This window comes from Dunckerocampus dactyliophorus, chromosome 16 (genome assembly GCF_027744805.1).
Source record: "Dunckerocampus dactyliophorus isolate RoL2022-P2 chromosome 16, RoL_Ddac_1.1, whole genome shotgun sequence".
Lineage (NCBI taxonomy): Eukaryota > Metazoa > Chordata > Actinopteri > Syngnathiformes > Syngnathidae > Dunckerocampus > Dunckerocampus dactyliophorus.
In genome coordinates, this window is record NC_072834.1 from 15,937,365 (window position 1) to 15,962,706 (window position 25,342).

Consider the following 25,342-nt stretch of genomic DNA (forward strand, 5'->3'; position numbering starts at 1 on the left):
GGATTCATAATAATATCAATATTAGTTCGGTAGTTCACACTCCACAGTATCTTGGCTATATACAAGTATAACCGTGTTCTTTGCAGGTTTATAGCTTCATTTGTTGTCTTCCTATGATGAAAAGTCCAAAGGTTGCCTATTATGTCACATGTTGGATCATGGTATCCATAATTATTCCATTATCTGGATCAGTCTTTGATATTTTGTAGAACCTGTTGGAAAATTATCCTGTATTTTTTTTCCAAGTGATCTGACCTTTTTTTTTTTTTGTGGAGTTAGATGCACAAAGGCCGAAAATGGTCCAGTCTCGCAATGTTAAGTAATCCTTTAAAATAAATTCTCGATCCAGACGGTGATCCGGATCACCCCCAAAATGTAATCAGTTCTTCCTTAATCCCGTTTCCAACAATTCCTGAGAATTTCATCCAAATCCATTCAGAACTTTTCACAATATTTCGAACACAAGCAAAAAACAAACAGGTAAACATCAGCAAAAACATAACCACCTTGGCTGAGGTAAAGGTTGTGTGTGTATTTATTTATTTTAAAAAGGGACATATTTATTTATTTATTTTTATTTTTATTTTTTTTTCATATTCATGAACACTTCCATGTAAATATGCCAGAATTAGCCCAAAGGCTACTTTACATCTGTAGTCCCTGGCAGGTCAAAGAAAGAGACAACGAGAAAACACCAAACTGTCACACAAGAGAACTGTGTGACAATGACAGCACATTGACCATAAAATAACACAATAATACACAATGACGACGTACAACAATGTACTGTATGAGATAAAACATGATTAGAAAATGAATGGTCACAGATCTGGTCCCTCTTAAGCCATTGTTTGAGATGGATTTGAAATGAGGTGAAGGTAGGAGAGCATTTTGAAAAAGTCATTTATTGAAAACAACAATTAAACTGAAATAGGCTGTTTATCAGCTGATCAAAAGTGTAAGACCACAGGCTACAAAAGGCAAAATCTGCTCAAAATGTTCATTTTTTGTCAGGCATTCACACTGTCATGCCCTCCTGATGGCTAAAGCTAAGAAGCTTTCTCTTTTTGAACGTGGTTGGATTGTGGAACTGCATAAGCAAGGCCTCTCGCAGCGTGCCATTGCCTTGGATGGCAAGGGAAGTTTATAAAAATGGCCATCAGTTCCAGACAGTTGATGCCCTTCGTGAAGCCATCTTCACCACTTGGAGCAATGTTGTTATTTTTTGAGCGATGGTCTTAAACTTTTGATCAGCTGATAAACAGCCTATTTCAGTTTCATTTCAGAATATTGTAATCCTGGAGAATGAGACAATAATGAAACTTTTAAAGCCTTTTAAAAAAGTGATTCTACTAATTTTAAAGTTGTCAAACTTGTCGGTGACCAGTTAGTAAGACAGTACAGTGTTCCCTCGCTCTATTGCAGTTCACCTTTCACGGACTCGCTGTTTTTTTTATACAGCGTATGAACGCTGTTACAAACCGACCCTGGCCCTTCAGGAAGAATTGCATTGTGGGAAGTTGAGTGTCCCTCTGGTCCCTCTCTGGTCTGTCTGCACCGCCCATTGTCTTCTGCGTCCTGATTGGCTGTAGACCATTGTCAATCAATCTCCTTCCTGCTGCGCTGCGATGTCTCCTGTGTCATCGCTAGCTTGCTTGCTTGCTAGCTTGCTAGCTTGCAGTCTTTGTATGTTCACAAGTTTCTCCCCGACAAAACCTACAATGTCGACAAAACGTTCTGCACCAAAAAGGCAGAGTAGGATGCTAGCCATGGCATAAAAAGTTGGACTTCTGGACATGCTGAAGGAATGCAGAAGTTACGCGGCTGTAAAGCACCATTACGGGATAAATGAATCTTCGGTTCGAGGAGGAGGACTGCAACAGGAGGAGTACTGCAGCAGTATGTTTTAACAAGGATACAAAAACACCACAGTACAACGGAACGGTGCCCGGATGAAAATGCACGGTCAAAGGAGTGAAATACGTGTGAGTCACTTAATAATATCTTGTGTCCAACCTCGTAGGTTGACCATTAAAATTCAAACAAAGGTTTGAGCTTTTTTGCGAGTGTTTGAACAAGAGAGGAATGTGAGAAAATGTTAATGCCTGTCTGGGAAAAGTGTGTAAAGTGTATGGTGAGGGGTTTTACAGCCTTAAAACATGTATAATAAATGTTTTAAAAAAATCAAGTTGGCTACTTTGCGGATTTCACTTATTGCGGACTATTTTGGGAACTTATCCCCTGCGATAAACACGGGAACACTGTATTCAAAAGGAGAAAAAATCATGGAATAAAGAAACATTTTAACAGCATTCTCTGGCAATGATGACCCGATTTGCCTAAAAATCTGAATATTAAAGTGAACAATTTTGGATATGTTTTGTACATGTTTTTATAAAAGATAAAGTAAAGTCCGAAGTAACACCAAGATATTTAAATTCATGAGCTCATCCCCTTTCAGAAAGACTTTTCTGCTGGTTGTTTCCAAAATACCATGCAGACAGTTTTTTGGAGTTTAGTAAAATGATTTAGTAAGCCACTTATCGATACAGGTGGTCGCTGATGGCAACTTTTTTGAGGCTTCTAATGTCAGAATGTGCATTTGGAAAGATGACAGCATCATCTGCATATAATATGATACTGAGGTCTTTGCAAACATTTGGTAAATCATGAATATATCATGAAAATAAAATAGGCCCAAGTATGGAACCTTGGGGTACTCAAAGGATTGCTTATTCAGATAAATTCAATTTTGCTCATTTTGTTGCAACCCAGATTTCCCAAAATTGCAGCTTTGTTTTTTGTTTTGGTTGTTTCACATAATATTACGACTATTTTTTTTTAATGCTCTTTTTTTCTTTAATATTTCAACTTCGTTTCTAAAATATTTTTCCCTTGTTATTGTCATAAAAATATGGCTTATTTTTCCCTTTAAGATGACTTCATCGTGATATTATTATTTTATTCTCCTTATATCCTCAAATTTTCCCAACCTAAGTTTCCAAATAATGCAATTTTATTCTTTTTGTTTCTCATAATAAGAATCATTTTTGTTATCAATACTATGACTTTATTCTCGTAAAGTTACGACTTTTTTCCTTAAGGTGACAACCTTTTTCTCAAAAGATTATGACTTTATTATTGTAACATTCTGACTTTATTCTTGTAAAATTACTGCAGGTTTTTTTCCATTTTTGCTGGAGTTTTTTGGTTAAATTGTATTTTTAGAATGTGCCATGTGCCAATAAAAAAACAGCCTTGAGCCGCAAATGGCCCTCGGGTCGTCAGCCCTGTTTTGGGAGGATTCTGATTGCTTGTCCTTGATGGAGGTTCTGTTTTCTCCTGCAGGGGATTTACGGCAGATTGTTTGTGTGGATCGTGGACAAGATCAACGCCGCCATATACCGCCCGCCGTCCTGCAATGACCTCAACATCGTGCGTAGGTCCATCGGCTTACTGGACATATTTGGATTCGAGAATTTCATAGTCAACAGGTTGGTTGATGAATGAATCAGGAAATTTATATTGGTTGCTGTTGTGTTCATGTTGCTTTTTTTTTTTTTTTTTCCAATGGCAGTTTCGAGCAGCTGTGCATCAACTTTGCGAACGAGAACCTGCAGCAGTTCTTCGTCCGGCACGTCTTCAAGCTGGAGCAAGAGGAGTACAACCTGGAGGACATCAGCTGGCAGCACATCGAGTTCACCGACAACCAGGATGCGCTGGACATGATTGCCAACAAGCCCATGAACATCATCTCCCTCATCGACGAGGAGAGCAAGTTCCCTAAGGTACCGAGGCAGCCAGGCTCACTCCACTCCCACCCCAAAAAATAGTCTCCCACAACTGATGAGGATTCTTTGTCCCCTTGTCAGGGAACCGACGCAACGATGTTGTACAAGCTCAACTCACAACACAAACTCAACTCCAACTACATTCCCCCAAAGAACAGCTATGAGAGCCAGTTTGGAATCCAACATTTTGCCGGGGTGGTGCACTACGAGACCAGAGGTGAGTGAAGCCCTGTCCCGCTCAAGCCTGGATTATACTTCAGCTTTCTTCATCCTTTTATCCATCTTTGTTGGGGTCAGAGCGTGATGTGCAATTATGTGCCTAAACACTAGGGGCGCTGTTTTACAGAAAGTCAACAGCTCTCCTTCGAGCATTTAGCTTAGGGGTGTCCAAACTTTTTCCACCGAGGACTGCAAACTGGCAAATGAAAGGATGCAGAAGCCAGTTGATATTTGGTAAAGCGATACATGTAGATATGCTAAGAATATAAATATCTGTTATATATATTTCAAGAAAAAACTGCATCTCAGCTTTGTGATACAGGTGAGAGGGCATATTATTAGTATGAACTCTGGTCTATGCTCATTTTTCCCATTTTTGCTGCTGTTGCTTTTTTTTTTTAATTATTTTCCAAATATTTCCGCTTTGTTCTTAAATAATCTTTGTCCATTTTCTTTTCATACTCCCCCCCCACCACCACCACTGCTCCCCAATTTCAACTAAACTGATTATCATGGGATTTTACATCAAGTCCTAGCAAGACAGTTAATATTAAAAAAACATATCAAAAATCTAAAATAAAAAAAAAACTTCAAAGATTTTTCCTTATAATGATATTACGACTTGATGACACCTTTGTTCTCGTAATGTTTCCCTCACCTAATTTGAAAAAATGTACATCTTAATTTTGTTTTGTTTGTTTTTATAATATTACAACTTAAATAATATATATATATATATTTTTTTTTTTTCCCCAGTCTGTGCTACTAAAATGACATTATTTTTCCTCAAAAACTGCGAATTTGTTCTCGTTGCAGTACAACTTTTTTTCTCTTAATATTTGGACTTTATTCTCATTTCTGCTGTTTTTTTCTTTCATTTTCTAACTATGTCAACTTTCTTCTTGTAATTTTTTTTTTCTCATGATTATGACTTCATTCCCATAATATTTAGACTTTATTCTGGTAACATTATAACTTTTTCTGCAACCTAATTTTGCAAAAATTACAACTTTATTTGTTGGGGTTTTTTTCCTCATAATATTACGATTTAAAAATAGATTTTCTTGATAATTGCGTTGTTTATTATATTATCTATGTCTTTATTATTACTTTCTTGTTTACTTTATTAATTTTCTTTAATATTTCACCTTTATACTTTTAAATATTGTAAATATTATGACGTCATTCCCGTAAAATTGCGACTTTTTTTCATTAGGTTACAACTTTTTTCTCTGAATATTTTGACTTTATTCTTGTAAAATTACTGCTAGATTTTTCCATTTTTGCTATTTTTTCTTTTTTTTTGGTGGTTTTCTTGTTAAATTATATTTTTAGAATGGGCCGCGCGCCAATAAAAAAACAGCCAGCACTTTGGACACCACTATTGTAGCTTGCTAGCTTCTTTTGTCACGAGTGAAGAATGGCAAATAAAGAAAGAACTGGACTAATCGATGTGTTATCACCATCACTTATTGCAAATGCTGATGCTGAGTTGGAAAAGAAGGCACTCGAGGATGTGGGCGGTACGGCCTCTGAACGAGTCGAATACAGACAGGAAATGTAGTACAAGCCAACCAATCACAGCTTTTACAGTCCATGTCGCCGCATATCAGGGTAGATTTTTTTTGAAGGCGCATGTTAAGCTATGCAGGAGGGTTTGGAGGCCAGTCCCAACATTAAATACACAAGAGAAGAAGACGAAGCCACCAACAGGGACACAAAATAAAGCTACACAAGCTGAAATAAGACACATTTTTTTTAAGTATATGATTACAATAAAAAATGACTTCAGAATGTTCTGGATATTGGCTCTCACTGTGGTTCGCTGGAGTCCCAAAGCTTTAGAAATGGCTTTTCCACACTGTAATCACTTTTTCACACAGGTTTGGATTTTTTTTCTCCCTTAATAATAAAAAGTTTCACTTAAAAACAAAATTTTGTGTTCAATTGTGTCGTCGTGACTAATATTTACATTTGTCTCATGATCTGATCATGATCATGCAAAAAAAAAAGGGAAATCGGGAAGGGGGCAAACACTTTTTCACTCCACTGTACAACAAATGAATGCAGAGTATGACAAATATCATATGAAAACAGAAGAATGCAAATAAAAATGTACAGAAATGGAAGATAAAAAAAACTTATCATCACCCATCTCCTTACGTTTCTGGACCAGGTCCCAAGTACTGTAAATGTGCAAGCGATGGTTAGTTTCAGTTACGGTTATGTCGACAATCGCTTATGTTGATGTCAGTCAGGGGTGTCGACATGAGCGTGTTCCACTATATTTGTAGGAATTGTGAACTAGTTTCCCCTCAAAGAAATATACATGATTTGTTCCAGAGGATGCATTTTAGTCATGAAATGGTCCTGCCGTATAATATATTTATTCAACCTAAAACAAAGGCAAATGTGCTTTTTTGTCTCTGCAAAGGATTCCTGGAGAAAAATCGTGACAGCCTCCACACGGACATCATCCAGCTGGTCCACTCGTCCAAGAACAAGTTCATCAAGCAGATCTTTCAAGCTGACGTGGCCATGGTGAGACCCAAAAACCTCATTTTCTGCCTATGTAACTCATAGTCCGTAGACCTCTATTTTTTTTGTGTGTGTGTGTGTGTGACTTTTGCTTCCGTTCAGCTTTTGAAACATTTATTTTCGATCTTAATGTCGCAACCCTCCTCTCCTCATCTGTTGTCTCTCGGCTCTTTTCCTTTGCCATCAGTTTCTGTGCGGCTATCAGCAGCCCAGCACGCCTACTCCGAAGGTAACGCCGGGTCTTTAGCAGCGTGTGCTCCATTGTGCGTGTTTGTTCGTCGTATATAATAATAATAATAATAATAATAAAAAACATCCCTTGAATTGAAAGCCACCCGTTGAGAGTAGCTTCCCTTCTTCAAGCTCTTCTTCATTTCACAGGTGGAAATTTTGCATGATCATCTTCAAACTCTCTGACAGACCCACTCTCAGTTTCTGACCACTTGACTGGACATTTGAGCTCTCTGTGACATCTGTCAGAGATTTTGCACTGTCTTTTGACTTGTAGTGTGTTGTTGTGTGGCACTGCAATGATAGAATGCGTGGATTTTTCCTGCCCTAAAGCCTGCAGAGGAGAGCGCACACCACTTGAACTCCGGAGCAAGTGCAGTTTTAAGGACCAACCGTGTGTGCTTTCGCAGGGTGTCGAGACCAGGAAGCGCTCTCCGACTCTGAGCAGCCAGTTCAAGCGCTCCCTCGAGATGCTGATGAGGACGCTCAGTGTGTGTCAGCCCTTCTTTGTCCGCTGCATAAAACCCAACGAGCTCAAAAAACCGATGGTGAGTGCACAGTTACAATGTACGTATGTCGATTATTTTGTGCGTGTACTTTTGCATTGCTATTTTTCCTGCCACTATGGGGGCATAGCGGTGCTGTCCAATGAAAAGCATTTCCTGTATACTGTATCTGTGGTTCCCAAACTTTTTACAGTCGCGTACCCCTTCAGACATTTGACCTGAAGCCGTGTACCCCCTACTCCTGCACACTTAAGACATAAACCCTTTTATCTTAATTCACTTGAAATATTGAACGTAATTCATTGGCTGATTCATTCATTTATAGTACTTCCAAGCCCAAATTTTGCATGGTCACATTTTGATCAAGTTTCACATGAGCACTACTAAATAGATAAGTAATCATCCTACATAGCTTTTATTCCAGTTTGATGCTGGCATCCTTCTGTTTGAGCTTCACTTTTTTTGTCCACTCACGATGGCTATGGTTGAAGTCTGTATTTTCATTTAATACCAAATCGAAGGGTAAAATTTAAAATCCGAAGTACAAAAATACATACAACCAACGAGCCTCATTTTGGGGGAATTGGAACACTAATGCACAGTGGTATGAAAAAATGGTTGCTCCCTTCCTGATTTCTTATTAGTAGTTTTATCTGTGTAGTTTTCAATAAATGGCTTACCAAGTTTGTAATTTTTATGGGTTTTTTTTTCCTTTTGGGTAAAAAAAAGAAGTAAAGTTTTCTTTTGTAATCTCTAGAAAAACATAAAAAATGGCTTTCCTTTGTGCTACTGAAAGAAAAAATGTACATCATTTGGAGATATGTGCTTTTTACTGAGCAGTGACGCAAAATACCGGTAAGTGCTACCTGGGAATTGCTATGATTTGCTGTGATGTAATAAATAGGGATGCTCCGATCGAGCCGCCACCCATCAATATCGTCCAATTTCTGTAAAAAGCACGTGATCTCGTTTTAGACGAGTATCCGTTGCGGATAATGCATTTTTACCGAGTACGAGCATGAAACGAGTACAGCTCGTCATTATCCGTAATCGTGATGAAGGGAAATCCTCATTGGGTAACTACTTATGTATTCACTCTTCACGCTCTGTGATTGGCCAGTCACACACAGCGACTGCCCCCCCCCAGACAGACTCGCTCCAGCCAGAGAGAGGAGCCATGCATTGTTTCGTTATGTACACGGTGCATTTGACAAGAGAGAGCCAATCACATACAATTTGTAAAACAACATCAAATTTCTTCTTATTTTTTTATTGCATTTTATTCCCTGATGCCATATTGTGATTCCAGTCTGGGCGTGTCAGCATATACTGTAACTGTAATTTGTCAAATATTTCCTTTAAGACACAGCATTAAAAATATAAATACCACTGAATTATTTTTTGGGCATCCATGGAACAACAAAGAATTTTTTTCTGCAAGACTGCGTTTTATTTGAAGTTTTCTTCACGTATTGACTTTACCTGTGGATTATGTGTCCAGTTGTTTGACAGAGAGCTGTGCATCCGCCAGCTGCGCTACTCCGGCATGATGGAGACCATCCGAATCAGACGGGCCGGCTACCCCATCCGATACTCCTTTGCCGAGTTTGTGGATCGCTACCGAGTCCTCATGCCCGGTGTCAAACCTGCGCACATACAGGTAGACTTGGCCTCTTTGTGACTATTTTTGGTGTATGGTATAGCACTTCATGTTTTTACCATCCAGGAGGACCTGCGAGGGACTTGCCAGCAGATAGTCCTGACCCGCCTGGGAATACATGGAGACTGGCAGATCGGAAAGACCAAGATTTTCCTTAAGGTGTGAACCCAGCGCTGTAAAGGTTTATCAAACTAGGCAAGGCCATATTTGACCTGATGGTGGCATGACTTCCATATTTGGCATTCCTGTTCCCCCAGGATCACCACGACATGCAACTGGAGATTGAGCGGGACAAGGCCATCACTGACAAGGTCATCCTCATCCAGAAGGCCGTGCGTGGACTCAGGGAGAGGTCAGTAAGATTCTGGAGTAGCCTCCCACTTAGTCCATTTCATCATGGATCCAAATCTTTCTTTTCCCTTCAACATTCCTCTCCAAGGACCAACTTCCTCCGATTGAGGAGTGCTGTGACTGTCATCCAAAAGCTGTGGCGAGGTTATCGATGCAGGAAGAATTACAAAAGTGTGAGTTCCTTGTGGGTTTTTAGTAATAGTCGCCCCTCGCATCGCGGTTCGAACTTTGCACCCTCACTCTGTTGCATTTTTTCAAAGATTCATAATTAATAAGCTGTTTTGTGGTTGAATACGGCTTATTATTAGTAAAAAAAAAAAAAAACATTTCATCAAATTTTACTTATTCTTGGGCTAAATTAAGCATTTTCAAGCATAAAAATAAAAATACAAGGCAAGGCAAAAAAAGCATTTTAATTGGGAGTAGTATTCTACATTGGCCACTAGGTGTCAGTAACTGCTCATTGAGGTGATCGCCAGGCATTTATTGCAGGTTTAAATTATCTCACAACAGGCATAATAATATTAACATAATAATCAAAATAATAACACAGACTACTGCTGGGGCCATAACCCACAACGAGCTAAAACTCAACTCTAAACCTCCAACATCACTCCCTGTCCGCCAGCCACTAAGGTCCCCTAAAGAACACAGTTACTGTGACACACACAAGCAGGAGTTTTAGTTATGTCTTAAATGGCTTATTTACTTTTATTATGTCTCATATATTGGGAAATACAAGTGTAAAGCCACCATTACAAAACATTGATGAGACGTAGGAAGTACGCTGTCCAGAAAAAAAACAAGGAACTGCTAACATGTGAGTCTATATTATCTAATTTATGTCTCATATGTATTATTTTCTCTGATTATATCTACTATATTGGGTAGTAGAAGATCGTGAACAGGTTTGCTATGCCATAACTCTGAAAATATTCAATTTGTTAATATTGAATCCTACTTCACGGAAATTCACTTATTCACAGGTTAAAAAACAATTGACTGCGATAAACGAGGGACGACTGTACTCTTAATTTGTACTTCAGAACCTATCCCTAATGAAATGTTTTGGTTCCTATGATTCGCCACCGTGCCAACATTCGTTCCTCTCTCTAGATGCGTTGTGGCTTCCTGCGCCTCCAGGCTGTCTTTAGGTCCAGGAAGCACTACAGAAACTATCGCGTCACTCGCCTATGCATCACCCTCATCCAAGCCCGCTGCAGGGGGTTCCTCATCCGCCAGACATTTTGGCGGCGTCTCCGTGCAGTGTCCACGATCCAGGCGTACACCCGAGGAATGATAGCCAGACGCCTCTGCCAGAGACTCAGGGCGGAGGTAAAGAGTTATTATGTTTACTACTGCTTCTTGAATGAAGTTCGTGTACCACCCAGGAAGGGGATTCACTGCTGAAAATCTTTGTGGATCTTAAAAAACATACTGTACTTTATATCCCTAGAGATAATTACAATAATAACAATGCGAGTCGTGACCAGAAGTGAGAAGATCAAAGCACTTACTGGGCGTCTAATAAGATGTCATTCATAAACTCATGACAGCCACCAGAGGGCATATACTGTTTACTGTCCCAAAAAAGCATGTATCTTTCAATTTTACTACTAAAATAATGTTTTTTTGCATTTCTGATTTTTTTTTTTTTAAAAAAAGCTTTACAATTTCTTTGGTTTTATCTGTAAAAAAAACAACAAAAAAACCCATCAAAAATTACTTTTCATTATGGTTTGGTTTATTTTCATTATTTTAATATTTATTAAATATATTATGAAATATATATATGATTTCTTTCATTTTAATAGTTATTTATTATATATAAATTACATGTTGATGTTTCTTTTTAATTTTCTAAAACCTTTTTTGTCGTTTATATGTTTTTTTTACATTAAAAAAATAATAAATAAATAAAAAGCTATTTTTTTTATTATTTTTGTTTTTGTGTCAGTGGGATGATAAGCTTTTTCAAAAATGACTAAGTTTAAGTTTAGGAAAAAGTAAAGGGAATTCATATTCACAACATTGTTGTTTTTTGTTGTTGAAAACAAAAATGACATAGCTTCTTGTTTTCAGTAATAAGAAAAATTGTTATTGTTATAAGATTTTAAAAGAAAAAAAAGTTTTTGGTTTTTGGTATCTGGCAAACCCTCAAAAACGTATTTCCTTCATATATCTTTGGAAAAAAGTAAAGAAAATAGACATAATGTGGGGATACATGCTTTTCATTCGACAGTGACACTGCATAAACGGTATCTGAGGATTGCTATGATATGCTGTGCAATAACCAGCACTTTTCAGCATAGTGACAGCACTCACATGCGATTTCTAATGCAACTGCATTTTCTAGATATTTTTGATTTTGTATTTTTCCAGTGTCACCATATAACTTAATATTTTATAACCTTATTTTATGCCTTATTTTTTTTAACTTTTTTTTTTATCACGATTGTTTGCATGATTTTGTTTGTGTGTTAAAATGTTTATTTTCCAATGAAAATGCCTCCGTGCATTATTGTTGCACGTTTCATGTTGTTAAACCAAAGTCTGAATAAATGTATTTATTTTTTTAACCGTGGGGCAAATCTCAGTTTATTGTCGAGTTGATGGTAGCTTTTAGATAATGGTCCAGAGAGAGAAAGAGAGAGAGGCGGCGGTTTCCAGTTTACGAGGCGACGAGGAAGTCCCAGGGGGGTGAGTTTGGTGAGGAACGACAGGATGGAGAAGGATTACGTGTTGACGTGTGTTTTTACGGCAAAGCATGCCTTCGGGAAAAGTTCCTTCATATTGAGAAGAGTTTATCTTCTACCCTCCTGCCCTCACCGAACAGCTGCAGCATCGCCAGGAGGCTGAGCGCCAGCGCCTGGCCGAGGAGGAGCAGCTCCGCAACCAGATGACTGCAAGGCGGGCCAAGGCGGAGGCTGAGAGGAAGCACCAGGAGCGCCTGGTCCAGCTGGCCCAGCAGCAGGAGGAGAGGGAGCGGGAGGAGAGAGAGGAAGCCCGCAGGAAGAAGGAGCTGCTGGAGCAGATGGAGAGAGAGAGGGAGCAGCCTGTGGATCACTCGGACATGGTGGACCGCATGTTTGGATTCCTGGGGAACCCTGGACCTTTGCCCAACCAGAATGGGCAAGCCCCGGCTGGCTTTGAAGTATGTCTTTATTGCGTTCTATTGACACAAATATTGTTGTATATACTGTATATACGTATATATATTGTATGTTTCGTATTTACTAATGTATAGATTCTCCTCAGGACTTGGTGAATGTGCCCCGTGGTGAGGAGGCTGAAGTAGAGGTGGTGAATGATGCTCTGCCACTGCCCGACGAGGAAGACGAGGATCTGTCCGAGTATAAGTTTCCCAAGTTCGCCGCCACCTACTTCCAAGGCGTTTCCACCCATACGTACGTCAGACGGGCGTTGAAGCAACCGCTGCTCTTTCACGAGGACGAAGGAGACCAGCTGGTGAGCCTGCTCGTGATCTCCAAACCCTACAAGAGCCACATTGATCCGTCCTATCCTGTCCGCCAGGCCGCCTTAGCTGTGTGGATCACCATCCTGAGGTTCATGGGGGACCTACCCGAGCCCAAATCCCAGCTGGTCCTCAACGATGGCAGCGAGAAGATCCCCGTCATGACTAAGATCTACGAAACCCTCGGCAAGAGGACCTACAAGAGGGAGCTGCAGGAGCTGCAACAGGATGCAGAGGTAAGGGAGTGACATGGTTATCCTCCAAACAGTGGGTAGAGTACATCAAGTTTTTCATCCTTTCTACAGACCAGCACCATAGAAAGCCAGAAGAGGAACAGTGTCAGACATAAACTTGTGTCTCTTACGCTGAAGAGGAAGTCCAAAATCACTGAGGAGGTGAGGACGATACCCACAACCCATTGTTGAAAGAGCAATTCTTATGACTGATGTCGGCCCTTTCATGTTGCAGGTAACCAGGCGGCTGACCGAGGGGGACTACAGCCTCCAGGGGAACAGCATGCTTGAGGACCGACCCACCTCCAACTTGGAGAAACTTCACTTCATCATCGGAAACGGCATCCTGAGGCCTGCCCTCAGGTGACCGCAGTCCTTTGCTAACTTGTACCCCTGAAACGTAGACCCTAGATAATGGTTCAGTTTGGTTCATCTCAATCTGGATGTCTGGACTCTCTCTTAGGGATGAGATCTACTGTCAGATCTGCAAACAGCTCACCCAGAATCCGTCCAAGAGCAGTCACGCCCGTGGATGGATCCTCCTGTCGCTCTGTGTTGGTTGCTTTTCACCTTCGGAAAAATTTGTCAAGGTTAGAGTTGACTTGACACAGGAACAAAAACCCAATGTCAGGGAACACTGTATTTGTATTTGTATTTGTACTTTATTTATCCCACAATGGGGAAATTCACTTGTTACAGCAGCAAGCAAGATACGCAAGTAAAGAATACATATTGACTACAACATGGTTCAGGTGGTGCAGGTGTTGTAGAGCCTGACAGCGGTCGGTATGAAGGACCTGCGGAACCTCTCCTTCTTACACCGTGGGTGTAACAGTCTGCTGCTGAAGGAGCTGCCCAGGGAAACAACAGTGTCATGTAGCGGGTGAGAGGTGTTGTCCATGATGGACGTCAGCTTAGCCAACATCCTTCTCTCCCCCACTTCCTCCACGGAGTCCAGAGGACCGTCCAGGACAGAGCTCGCTCTCCTGATCAGCCTATTGATCCTGCTCCTGTCCCTGTCCGTGCTGCCCCCTCTCCAGCAGCCTACAGCATAGAAGATGGCTGAGGCCACCACAGAGTCATAAAAGGTCCGTAAAAGAGTCCTGCACACACCAAAGGACCTCAGTCTCCTCAGCAGGTGGAGGCGACTCTGGCCCTTCTTGTAGAGGGCGTGGGTGTTGACGGACCAGTCCAGTTTGTTGTTAAGGTGAACACCCAGGAATTTGTAGCTGTCTACCAACTCTATGTCCGCTCCCGGGATGTTCACCGGTGTGAAGTGAGATGTTTTCCTCTGGAAGTTAATGATCATCTCCTTTGTCTTGCTGGTGTTGAGTTGTAGCTGGTTAAGCTCACTCCAGCTGACAAAGTCCCTGATGACCGTCCTGTATTCCAGATCATTCCCCTCTGAAACACAATCAACAATGGCTGTGTCATCGGAGAACTTCTGGATGTGACACTGTGTGGAGTTGTGTGTGAAGTCCGAGGTGTAGAGGGCTAAGAGGAAAGGGGAGAGCACCGTACCCTGAGGGGCACCTGTGCTGCAGAGTACCATGTCAGATACACAGTGACGGAGCCTCACATACTGTGGTCTGTTGGTAAGGTAGTCTATAACCCATGCAGTCAGGTGTTGGTCTACTCCCACACTCTCCATCTTCACTCTGAGTATTGACGGCTGGATGGTGTTAAAGGCACTGGAGAAGTAAAAAAACATGACCCTCACAGCGCTCCCGCTGTCCTCCAGGTGTAGCAGTGATCTGTGCAGCAGGTATATCACTGCATCATCCACTCCGATCCGAGGCCGGTAAGCAAACTGCAGGGGGTCCAGCTGAGTGCCCACCAGGGGTCGCAGGTGCTGCAGGATAATCCTCTCCATGGTCTTCATCAAGTGAGAGGTCAAGGCAACAGGCCTGAAGTGGTTAGGCTCCTTGGGACGCGGTGTCTTTGGTATCGGGACCACACAGGAGGTCTTCCACAGGGCCGGGACTTTCTCCAGGCTCAGGCTGAGATTGAACAAGTGCCTGAGAACTCCACAGAGCTGGTCACCACAGTCCTTGAGGATTCTAGGGCTGATGCCGTCCGGTCCCGGGGCCTTCCTTGCCTTGATCTTCTTCAGCTGACTCCTCACCTGATCATCAGTTTTGGAGAGGGGGGTAGAGGATGGCTGGGATGGGGAGGTGGGGGTGAAGAGTGGTGAGTTGGTAGGGGAAGGAGGGGGGGCAGACTCAAATCTGTTGAAAAACAGATTGAGTTCATCTGCCCAGATCTCAATCTGTTGTTTTCTGTGGCGTTAGAACTCTTCAAAACAGTCAGAAATTACTCTGGTCTGTCCGAAAACAGTCATCCCAAAGTTTGGTCTACAAGTGTTTGACAATACTTGGAACAGTTCTGTAACAAAGCAATCATCCTATTACTTTAACAGTAATATGCATCAATAAACCTTCTGCTCTTTGGTTATTTTCAGTATTTGAGGACATTCCTGAACAATGGCCCGCCTGGTTATGCTCCATATTGTGAGGAAAGGCTGCGGCGGACGTTTGTCAACCGCACACGGACCCAGCCGCCTTCTTGGTTGGAGTTACAGGTACCAGAAGAACAAGACCATCCGAAAAGCTTCCAAATGATGGCACATTGAGTTGGATTGTCTGAGTATTCCGTTGACCCGCATAGGCCACTAAATCGAAGAAGCCCATCATGCTTCCGGTGACGTTTATGGATGGCACCACCAAGACGCTCCTGGCGGACTCGGCCACCACTGCCAGTGAGCTTTGCAACGCTCTGGCAGACAAAATCAACCTCACCGATCGCTTCGGGTTCTCGTTGTACATTGCTCTCTTTGACAAGGTAAGACGTGGGACAAATACTGCGAACACACTGGAGGATTTAAAGAAACTCAATCCATCCTTCAGGTATCATCGTTGGGCAGCGGCAGTGACCATGTCATGGACGCCGTTTCCCAGTGTGAGCAGTACGCCAAAGAGCAAGGCGCCCAGGAGCGCAACGCCCCTTGGAGGTTGTTCTTTAGGAAGGAGATATTCACGCCGTGGCACGACCCCGCCGACGACTATGTGGCCACCAATCTCATTTATCAGCAGATCGTGCGAGGGGTGAAGTTTGGAGAGTACCGATGTGAGCGGGTGAGCGGCTCCTGTCCCGTTGTCATTGTGTTCTTTCAAAGATCTGGATTTTAATACCACGGGTTTCCTCAAAAGGAAGAGGACCTAGCCGAGCTGGCCTCTCAGCAGTACTACGTGGATTACGGCATGGAGATCCTTCACGATCGCCTCCTTAGCCTCATCCCCTCCTACATCCCCGACAGGGAAATCACCTCCACCAAGACGCCGGAGAAGTGGGCTCAGATCATCGTCACCGCCCACAAGAAGGTAGCGCTTGCCAAAATGTGGCACTTCCTGTGTTTTGCTATAGTTTCATAACCACCATGTCCATTTTAGGGTCTGCACAATAAGAGGAGGCCCAACACGCAGAAGGTGAAGGAGGACTTGGTGTCTTTTGCGCGATTAAAGTGGCCTTTGTTGTTCTCGCGCTTCTACGAGGCCTTCAAGTTCTCAGGTTGGTCACACAAAGACGCTAACAGGTTCCGCAGTGATGTCTCACCTTGGACTTGTGCTTAAACAGGGCCGAGTCTGCCTAAGAATGACGTCATCGTCGCAGTAAACTGGACGGGCGTTTACTTTGTAGACGAGCAGGAGCAGGTCCTTCTGGAGCTTTCTTTCCCGGAAATCATTGCGGTATCCAGCAGCAGGTGTGATGCCAAACAGAAGATCACATGAACACGGTTGCATTGTTCTTATTCTTATTGGTGGAATCCTGCAGAGGCGGCAAACTCCAAGGCCAGAGTTTCACACTGGCCACCATCAAAGGAGACGAGTACACGTTCACCTCCAACAATGCAGAGGACATCCGGGACTTGGTGGTGGCCTTTCTGGAAGGTCTGCGGAAGCGGTCCAAGTTTGTGGTCGGACTTTTGGACTGTCCCAACCCTGGTGTGACTCTGCAAGTGCCCAAAAATTAACACACAGGTGATAATGGCCAAAATGTTTTATCTTCTAGTGGGGGCAGAGTCCACATTCCTGAGTTTTTCCAAGGGGGATCTGATCATTCTGGACGAACACGACGGAGAGCATGTGATGAACTCCGGCTGGGCTCACGGGATCAACGACAGCACCAAGCAGCGAGGCGACTTCCCGGCTGACTGCGTCTATGTTCTTCCCACCGTCACCAGACCTCAGTATGACATTGTGGTGAGGACCAGAGGTGGAGACAACTAAGAAGTCTCCGATGGATCACACTCTCCAAGTCTACCATGTTGTGTAAATCATAGGCTCTAGTGACGATGACTCCAGATCAGAGGAGGGAATCCGTCACACTGTCCCAGATGAGCCTTGCTGACAACGAGGATAAAACGAAGGCCTACACTCTGGAGGAGTTCTGCTACGATTACTTCAGGTGGACGTCCTGACTCATGACTCATCTTGTACCAATCTACAGCTGAATAAGTCCTACATTTGTGGTCTCTCCAGGCCTCCTCTCAAGAGCACTCTGAGCAGAGTGATGATCTCCAAAGCTCGAGGGAAGGAGCGCCTGTGGTGCTGCAGCAGGGAGCCTCTCAAGCAGCCTCTCCTGAAGAAGGTTTTAGCCCATGAGGAGCTTTCCCAGGAGGCTTGCCAGGCGTTCATGGATATCCTTTAGTGGAGGATTACACCCAAACAAGCTAGCCTGGAGGTACAGCTAATTCTGGTTTGGTTTTCTATGGGCTAAAGAGGTAGAGCGTTACATGATCACGTTTGGAGAAGCACAAAACCATGTGTCTAAACAACCTTGACTTTGGCCGTACCTCTGATGAAGTACATGGGCGACTACCCGTCCAAGCGGGTGCGCTCAGTCAACGAGCTCACCGATCAGATCTTCGAAGGAGCCCTGAAGGCCGAGCCGCTCAAAGACGAGATCTTCTGTCAGATTCTCAAGCAGCTCACAGACAATCACATCAAGTAAGGAGCACAGAAGTTGCTCTTTAAGACTACTATGACAGAAACATGGTGGTCCAACATGTCATTTGGCTTAGGTACAGCGAGGAGAAAGGCTGGGAGCTGCTGTGGTTGTGCACTGGCTTGTTTCCTCCCAGTAACATCCTGCTGCCTCACGTCCAGAAGTTCCTCCAGTCCAAGAAGCACTATCCTCTGGCTCCCGATTGCATGCAGCGGCTGCAGAAAGCCTTAAGGTAACGCACCTACGCATGAATTCAACCCTGTTTCTTCACTACTGTCTTGTTCCAATGGATCTTGCCTGGCTTGTAATTTGTGGTAGAAACGGATCGAGGAAGTACCCTCCTCACCTGGTGGAGGTGGAGGCCATCCAGCACAAAACTACACAGATATTCCACAAAGTTTATTTCCCAGATGACTCGGACGAGGTCAGTGTAGACTAAATCTACGTTGTATATTGTTATATGGAATAAGGAAATGATTGATCATTTATCAAGGGGTGTCCTAATTTTTGTTTGTGGAAGCCACGTTTGGCAAAACTTTTTGATCACATGTAATATGCTAAGAAGCTATGTCTATTTCAAGAAAAAATTGCATTTCATCTTTGTGATATACAGTCGTCCCTCGCTACATCACGGTTCGAACATCGCTCACTCACTCTATTGCTGTTTTTCAAAAAATTCATTCATTAATAAATTATAGCTGTTTCGTGGTTGACTATGGCCAATTAGAAGTCAAAAAAATATTGAAAGACAAGTCATATGTAGTATTCTGGTCACTAGGCATCAGTAATGACACAAAACTTTGAAGAGATATGACATTACATTGCATTACGTTAACACTGCATGGAGTCATGGCGTGTACAACATGATAGAATGAAAAAAAAAAAACACAACCCACAGGGGGCGCCACAAGGTTGGCCGATCAATTTGGTTGAAAAACTCCCTAAACAAGCTGCAGCCCAACATCAAAAGTAAACATAAGAGAAGTAAAGTGACTATTTCAGACTCAGGACTGATTAAGTTCATTGTAAATACTGAAATTTCGTATATAGCGACAGCTATATAAGAGGGGTGGAAAGTGAATGGAGTGAGTGACCAAAGGCAGCCATGATTAACACATCGTCAGTGTCTTTTCTTTAGTCGTCACTGTCACACGTTGACAAGCTCATACGTCTCAGTGTGAATCGGGAGGCTGGCGTTAAGTCAAAACTTTGATAGCAAAGAAATGTAGCTCACAGCCTCAGGTGCCGCTGTCTTTATGAATGTCATTTTAATTATTTTGTTCAAACGTTCGGCCTTTGGCGTCCTTGGCAGGTGTTTGAAGTGGAGTCCAGCACCAAGGCCAAAGATTTCTGCCACAACATTTCTGGACGCCTGTTACTCAAATCGTCGGAGGGTTTCAGTCTTTTTGTCAAGATCACAGACAAGGTACGAAAAGAGATGAACCGGGCTTACTTCTGGCAAGATTGTTGTCATCAATGCTTTGTTTCTTTGGTTCTCCAGGTGATCAGTGTGCCGGACGGCGACTTCTTCTTCGACTTTGTGCGCCACCTGACTGACTGGATCAAGAAAGCGAGACACGTGAAAGACAGTAAAGAGAGAACTTGATCGCCATTAGGTGAACATTTCACATGCCGTGATCGTCCATCTATGTTTGTGCAGGTGTGGTGCCTTCACTGACCTACCAGGTGTTCTTCATGAAGAAGTTGTGGACCAACACCATGCCTGGCAAGGATGCCATGGCTGACTCCATCTTCCACTACTACCAAGTCATTTCACGTTCTTATTTCACATTTGAAAATAAGGAATGTTTGTGTTCCCATTGTCAAGAATTGTAAAGGGTAGCAAAGTAGCCGCACCGTGCCGTACCAGTTTTTGGTACCCTGTTGTTGAAGTACCAATGTACCTTAAGGACAGCGCTTGAAATGCTGCAGAATCTGGCATGGAAGACAAAAAGATCAGTTCAGGGTTTTACCATTCCAAACCGTACTGTGTTGAGCTGAGCTGAACTCAACCAAGTAATCGAGTACAGGTCCTCAGCTGGAGTCCACGAAGTCGTGGGTCCTCCACTGATATACCAGGTGTTCTTCATCAAGAAGCCGTGGACTACCTTGCCCGGCAAGGACGCCATAGCTGATTCCAGCTTCCACTATTACCCAGTCATTTCACTTTACTTCACATTTGAGGGTAGAAATTGTTTAATTGTCAAGAAAGTCATGAAAGGGTACCAAATTAACGGTGCACTACCACTTTTTGTCATCCTGGGAGTCAGGTACCAACATACCTTAAGGGTGGTGCTAGACACCCTGCAGAATCTGGTATGGACGACAAAACGATCAAATCAGGGTTTTGCCCATCCAAATTGCAGTGTATCAAGCTAAACTGAACCGAGTAATCGAGTGCAGGTCCTCGCATGTAGTCCACTAAGCTGTGGGTCCTCTGTGCAGGAGTTGCCAAAGTACCTGCGAGGGTACCACAAGTGTTCCAAAGATGAAGTGCACCAGCTGGCGGCGCTCATCTACCAGGTAAAGTTTGAGGACGACAAGTCCCACTTCCAGAACATGCCCAAGATCCTCAAGGACCTCGTCCCCCAGGACCAGAGTCGACATTTGTCCCCTGACGACTGGAAGAGGGTGAGTAGGAGTCTAGTTTTAGCATGGATCAAAGTTTGCTATAAAAAAATGGTGCTTTTCTTTCCTTGTCAGTCTATCATGTCGGTGTTCAACAAACAGTCCGGAAAGACCAAAGAAGAAGCCAAACTGTCCTTCCTGAAAATCATCTACAAGTGGCCCACATTTGGATCCGCCTTCTTTGAGGTCAAGGTACAAACCTCCCAATCAGTTTGAAGATCAGGGAATACCTCTTTAAGAAAATACACAGGTGTCTTTTATGTTTTGATGCAGCAAACCACAGATCCAAATTACCCAGAAACCCTCTTGATCGCCATCAACAAACATGGAGTCAGTCTCATTGACCCCAAGTCCAAGGTAGGTGCTGGTTTCAGAGTGTATGATCGGAATCAAATCAAGCACATTTGGTATTGGTTCCTGACAGGACATCCTGACCACGCACCCCTTCACCAAGATCTCCAACTGGAGCAGTGGCAACACCTACTTCCACATCACCATCGGGAACCTGGTGCGAGGCAGCAAGCTGCTGTGCGAAACCTCGCTGGTAAGTTTGTAGCACCACTGGTATAGTTTGAGAAGCGATGATCACAAAAGAGACTCAGTTGAGCGTAAACCTCAGCCAAGGCTGAACAGTTTTTTGGTTTGATCTGTCCGTATGTTAGCTACTAGGCTACCTTCTGGTTCATGGAGAATAATTTAAAATGACACAAAGTAATGTATGCAACTTTTCACTATTTGATTCTGCACAAAGAGAAAGCTATAGCTTCGTTTACACTTGCAGTTTGTCCCCGCAGTGGTATACAATTTTGCATGCCAATGAATGAATTGGTCGTAAACAGGTGTGAAGAATGTGTAAACTGTGCAGGGCTGCTTGCCAGTGCGCAAAGAAAATGTTGAAAATTTCAAAATTGCAGCACGTGTCATTTCAATGAAGTAGTCGAGAATGCAAGGCGAACGCACCACGACCTACAGTATGTGCAAACAATGCGTGCGGTGCGTGTCATAGCGTGCCTCTGCGTGTTTGTTGTCTGTGTTGACTTGTACACCACCTCTTGGAGCAATTTGGAGGGAATTCTCAAGTAATTTCTGTAGCATCTTGGCTCTTTCTTGTGATTTTCCGTTAATAACTAATCAGAATGCCCAAAGCGATGTCTTATAGTCAGCGATTCCCTCTCCCACGCTGTCCATGTCTCTTTTTTTCTAGTTTATTGCCTCCTTCCTGCTCTTTGCACATTCTCTATCTGCATCTGGAAGAAAATATAGACTTACCTGTCTTTATTGCATGAGCTTCTTTGGAGTTCAATATCTTGTAGGTCCCTTTGCAAATAAAGGAATTAATGAAGCTAGGAGTGATGCCGGTTGTTGCAATGCGAATCGCACATACTATTTTCATGCACTGGACGTAAACAGTACTTGACAAGGTGTATATAAGTGATGTGGGAGTGTGGTAATTTCGCATTTGCAAATGCGCACCATTTTCGGTCACAAATTGCGTGCCAGGTTCATAATTTATGCATAAACAGAATGCAAACAGTGCGCAAGCTAGTCGTCACACGTTTTAACACAGCAAATTGCGGGACAATGCGGAGGCAAAATGCATGCAAGTGTGTTTTGTTGCTTTGTCTGTCCATGTGTTAGCCAGCAAGCTACTTCCTCGCTTATTGAGAATGAATTAGGAATAAACAAGAAGGGACTACGGAAAGAATAAAAAAGGACATACATTCATACTCCAACAAAAGTGAAAAAAATTGTTGCTCGCTGTGTTTTTGTTTGTTGTCCGTCTATGTGTTAGCTAGCAGCCTGCTTCCTGGTTCATAGACGATGCAAGATGTCAGAACTTACGGATTTGTTTTCGTGGGGGAAGGAAAGGTTACATCAAGAATCACAAAGACAGAAAGAGAAAAAAAATCATAGCCCGCCATGTTTTTTTATTGTCTACATATATGTAAGCTAGCAAGCTATGTTGTGGTTTAATGAGAAAAGTGCTAGCAATGGACAGACAGGACGTCTTCCATTCCAACATAATTTCCTCCAGCAAAGGAGAAAAGTCATATTGTGTATTTTTGGTTTGTAAGTTAGCTAGCAGCGACTTCTTGGTTTGTAGAAAATGATCCAAAACATCATTGCACTGCGCCTGCAACAATATATTCTTTTAACAAAAGTGATATTGTAGCACAGTGTAATCTGCTTGTTTATTATTTGTCCACTCGTGTTAGCTAGCAAGCCACTTTCTGATTTATAGAAAATGACGTCACTTGTAGACAGGCGGGACTGAACGATCCCGTCATAGCTCAAAAGGCAGAAAATACATTTCGTTATCTATTTTATTTTGGGTACTGAGCTAAATTGCCATTTTTGACCCCTCCTCAGGGCTACAAAATGGACGACCTGCTGACGTCGTACATCAGCCAGATGTTGACCACCATGACCAAACAGCGGAGCTCTCGCGGCAGCAGCAAGTGAACGCTGGCGGCGTCTCCTATTGGCCCTTAACACTCACTAGTTGCCTTCCTGTCAGCTTTTTCCTCACTCGTAGGTGGCGTCACCGTGCAGCTAGAGTCCCCCTAGCGCCTCTATGCAACAATGTCACGTATGTGCAACACCTTTTCTTTGGAGACTCGATTCAGCAACGTTTTGATCATTTTTGACATTCTTTTGTAGGCCAGTTCACTCTGAAAAATATTTTTTAGGCAGGCTAGTTTTCTAAAAACCTAAGTGTGAGGTAAGTAGCTCATCCTTATTTCTACTCATACTATATACTACAGTACCCAAATGTTACATGTGCCACCAATTTCACCTCACTGTATCAGCACTAATATCAATCATCTCTTGAATCTTTTTTTTTATGTATGAGGAATTAGTGCAGGTTTTTAAAATCCCAATAACGTGGTCCTATTGTAGAAGTAAATAAAATGACTATGCAAAATGCAAGATGGGGCTCCTTCCTTGAAATTCCAATGCAAAAATTGTTTTTTTCCCCCCAAAATGTTTATTACCTCAAATAATGAAATGAAGCCAAGCGGGGGAAAAAAGTGAGATTTAGCTCAACGGTTGTCAGGTTGTACGAGCAGACGAGGTTGCCAGTTTGGGTGTTTGCTCCGAAGGGCAAGTAGTGTTGCTGGACACGGACCATATGTCACCCAGCTCTGCAAAATACAAAATATGTCCTAATAAAAACAGTAAACAGCAGGGGTGTAACAGTACGCCATAATCAGGGTTCGGTACGTTCAGTCATCCCTTGTTTATGTCGGTTACTTGCTTCCAGACCCAACAGCGATAAGTTTTTTTCTGCAAAGTAGGATTCCTTATTCATAAATGTAATATTTTCATAATTAAGAGCAAGGAAAACCTGTTTATGACCATTTTTAATATTTTTAGAGCCCTCTAGACATGAAATAACACCCCGATAGTCACTTTTACACTCCTATTACATAATATAATGGCATAAAAACAGGAAATGAGACATAATATAGACTTACACTCATCTGTACAGTACTTCCTGTGGTGACTATTGTCTCATCAATATAACATGGCTGACACCTAGTGACCAATGTAGAATACTACATATCATCGCAACGTTTTTGAATGCATTATATTTGAATTTGACTTTATTTAGTCATTTTTATGCTTGAAAATGTTTAATTTAGGCAAAAAAGATGTAAAATTAGCTTAGAGAGCATATTTTTTGACTATTAATAGGCTGTAGTCAACCACGAAACAGCATGGTTTATTTATGTATTTTTGAAAAACTGTGAGAGTTAAGCTGTGAAATTCAGAGCTTGAAGTGGCGAGGGGCGGCTGTACTTGGATTTTAAAGACATGGTTGGGTTCATGGACCAGTCCAGGTCCATGAACCCGACCCTGACTTCGGCCTCTCGCCCGAAGTCAGCTGGGATAGGCTCCAGCAAACCCCTGCGACCCTAATGAGGATAAGCAGCATAGAAGATGGATGGATGGGTTGGGTTCATTTTGGCTACATTAAGGGCACAAAATGCAAAACATAAAAATGCTTTGCTTTTGTGTAAAAAGCTTTCATGATTTTTTTTTTAATGAAACCACAAACTGCTAGCAGGTAATTCTCCATAAAAGGGGGTTTTCAAGCTCTGATTTGTCATGTGTTAGCAGCATTCCTTTTAAAAGATCAAACAAATCATAGCGTGACAAGTTTTTCTGTATGCTAACTAGCAGGCTACACTCTACTTCAAGTGTAGAAGATACAAGAAAATGATACAAGACGACAAAACTATTTTTGTTTTTGCATTGGGGCAAAAAGGTTACTCACTTTGTTTACTTATTTTAGCGTGTTCACAAACAGGAGACATAAATGACGGAAGAGGCTTTTCAACCTCGGACTTCTGTATCGCTAGCCCAAAGCTGGGCTACGCTGTGTTTGTTACGAAGTAGACTATATCGATCGGCAGTTACACTTCCTGTCTCTCGCTTAACGTGTTCGCTGTGAGAACTCTCTCCGCCTCTGTACCGTACCGTTACACCCCTAATCAACATGTCACAAAATGATAACATAAACATCAAAAGTCGTTAGCGCTGTTAGGGGGGCTCCATCTAGTGGTTGCACATAATGAGACTAAAAAAGACTACATTTTGCAACATCTCTGACCTGTTTTGAATTGGACATATGTGCCTCCATCCAGCGTCACTTTAAGTCCCGACTGGACATCAGCCGGTCTTCGCTCTCGCCATCTGTC

General features: G+C 42.5%; 1 protein-coding gene across 6 annotated transcripts in view; it reads left to right on the plus strand.

Moving 5' to 3' along the window:
- The window catches only part of myo7ab (myosin VIIAb), a 43,189-nt gene extending 19,622 nt beyond the window's left edge, over positions 1-23,567 (plus strand). For 3 of the 6 annotated variants that reach the window (XM_054754125.1, XM_054754126.1, XM_054754130.1), the window contains 38 exons: positions 3,349-3,494; positions 3,578-3,788; positions 3,873-4,008; positions 6,445-6,551; positions 6,736-6,777; positions 7,190-7,327; positions 8,787-8,945; positions 9,012-9,104; positions 9,203-9,297; positions 9,385-9,469; positions 10,413-10,631; positions 12,133-12,450; positions 12,555-12,764; positions 12,831-13,007; positions 13,077-13,166; positions 13,240-13,367; positions 13,468-13,594; positions 15,466-15,585; positions 15,672-15,845; positions 15,911-16,138; positions 16,214-16,384; positions 16,454-16,571; positions 16,638-16,764; positions 16,836-17,005; positions 17,073-17,263; positions 17,344-17,468; positions 17,543-17,700; positions 17,857-18,010; positions 18,085-18,240; positions 18,327-18,432; positions 19,321-19,434; positions 19,510-19,597; positions 19,669-19,775; positions 20,454-20,639; positions 20,712-20,828; positions 20,910-20,993; positions 21,061-21,180; positions 23,007-23,567. In XM_054754125.1, the coding sequence (XP_054610100.1) occupies positions 3,349-3,494; positions 3,578-3,788; positions 3,873-4,008; positions 6,445-6,551; positions 6,736-6,777; positions 7,190-7,327; positions 8,787-8,945; positions 9,012-9,104; positions 9,203-9,297; positions 9,385-9,469; positions 10,413-10,631; positions 12,133-12,450; positions 12,555-12,764; positions 12,831-13,007; positions 13,077-13,166; positions 13,240-13,367; positions 13,468-13,594; positions 15,466-15,585; positions 15,672-15,845; positions 15,911-16,138; positions 16,214-16,384; positions 16,454-16,571; positions 16,638-16,764; positions 16,836-17,005; positions 17,073-17,263; positions 17,344-17,468; positions 17,543-17,700; positions 17,857-18,010; positions 18,085-18,240; positions 18,327-18,432; positions 19,321-19,434; positions 19,510-19,597; positions 19,669-19,775; positions 20,454-20,639; positions 20,712-20,828; positions 20,910-20,993; positions 21,061-21,180; positions 23,007-23,099 (5,388 nt within the window). In that variant the 3' untranslated portion in view covers positions 23,100-23,567. Of the gene's footprint in view, positions 1-3,348; positions 3,495-3,577; positions 3,789-3,872; positions 4,009-6,444; positions 6,552-6,735; positions 6,778-7,189; positions 7,328-8,786; positions 8,946-9,011; positions 9,105-9,202; positions 9,298-9,384; positions 9,470-10,412; positions 10,632-12,132; positions 12,451-12,554; positions 12,765-12,830; positions 13,008-13,076; positions 13,167-13,239; positions 13,368-13,467; positions 13,595-15,465; positions 15,586-15,671; positions 15,846-15,910; positions 16,139-16,213; positions 16,385-16,453; positions 16,572-16,637; positions 16,765-16,835; positions 17,006-17,072; positions 17,264-17,343; positions 17,469-17,542; positions 17,701-17,856; positions 18,011-18,084; positions 18,241-18,326; positions 18,433-19,320; positions 19,435-19,509; positions 19,625-19,668; positions 19,776-20,453; positions 20,640-20,711; positions 20,829-20,909; positions 20,994-21,060; positions 21,181-23,006 lie in introns of those variants that run through there. The other 3 variants (XM_054754127.1, XM_054754128.1, XM_054754131.1) reach the window with 2 other exon arrangements.
- Positions 23,568-25,342: the final 1,775 nt, after the last annotated feature.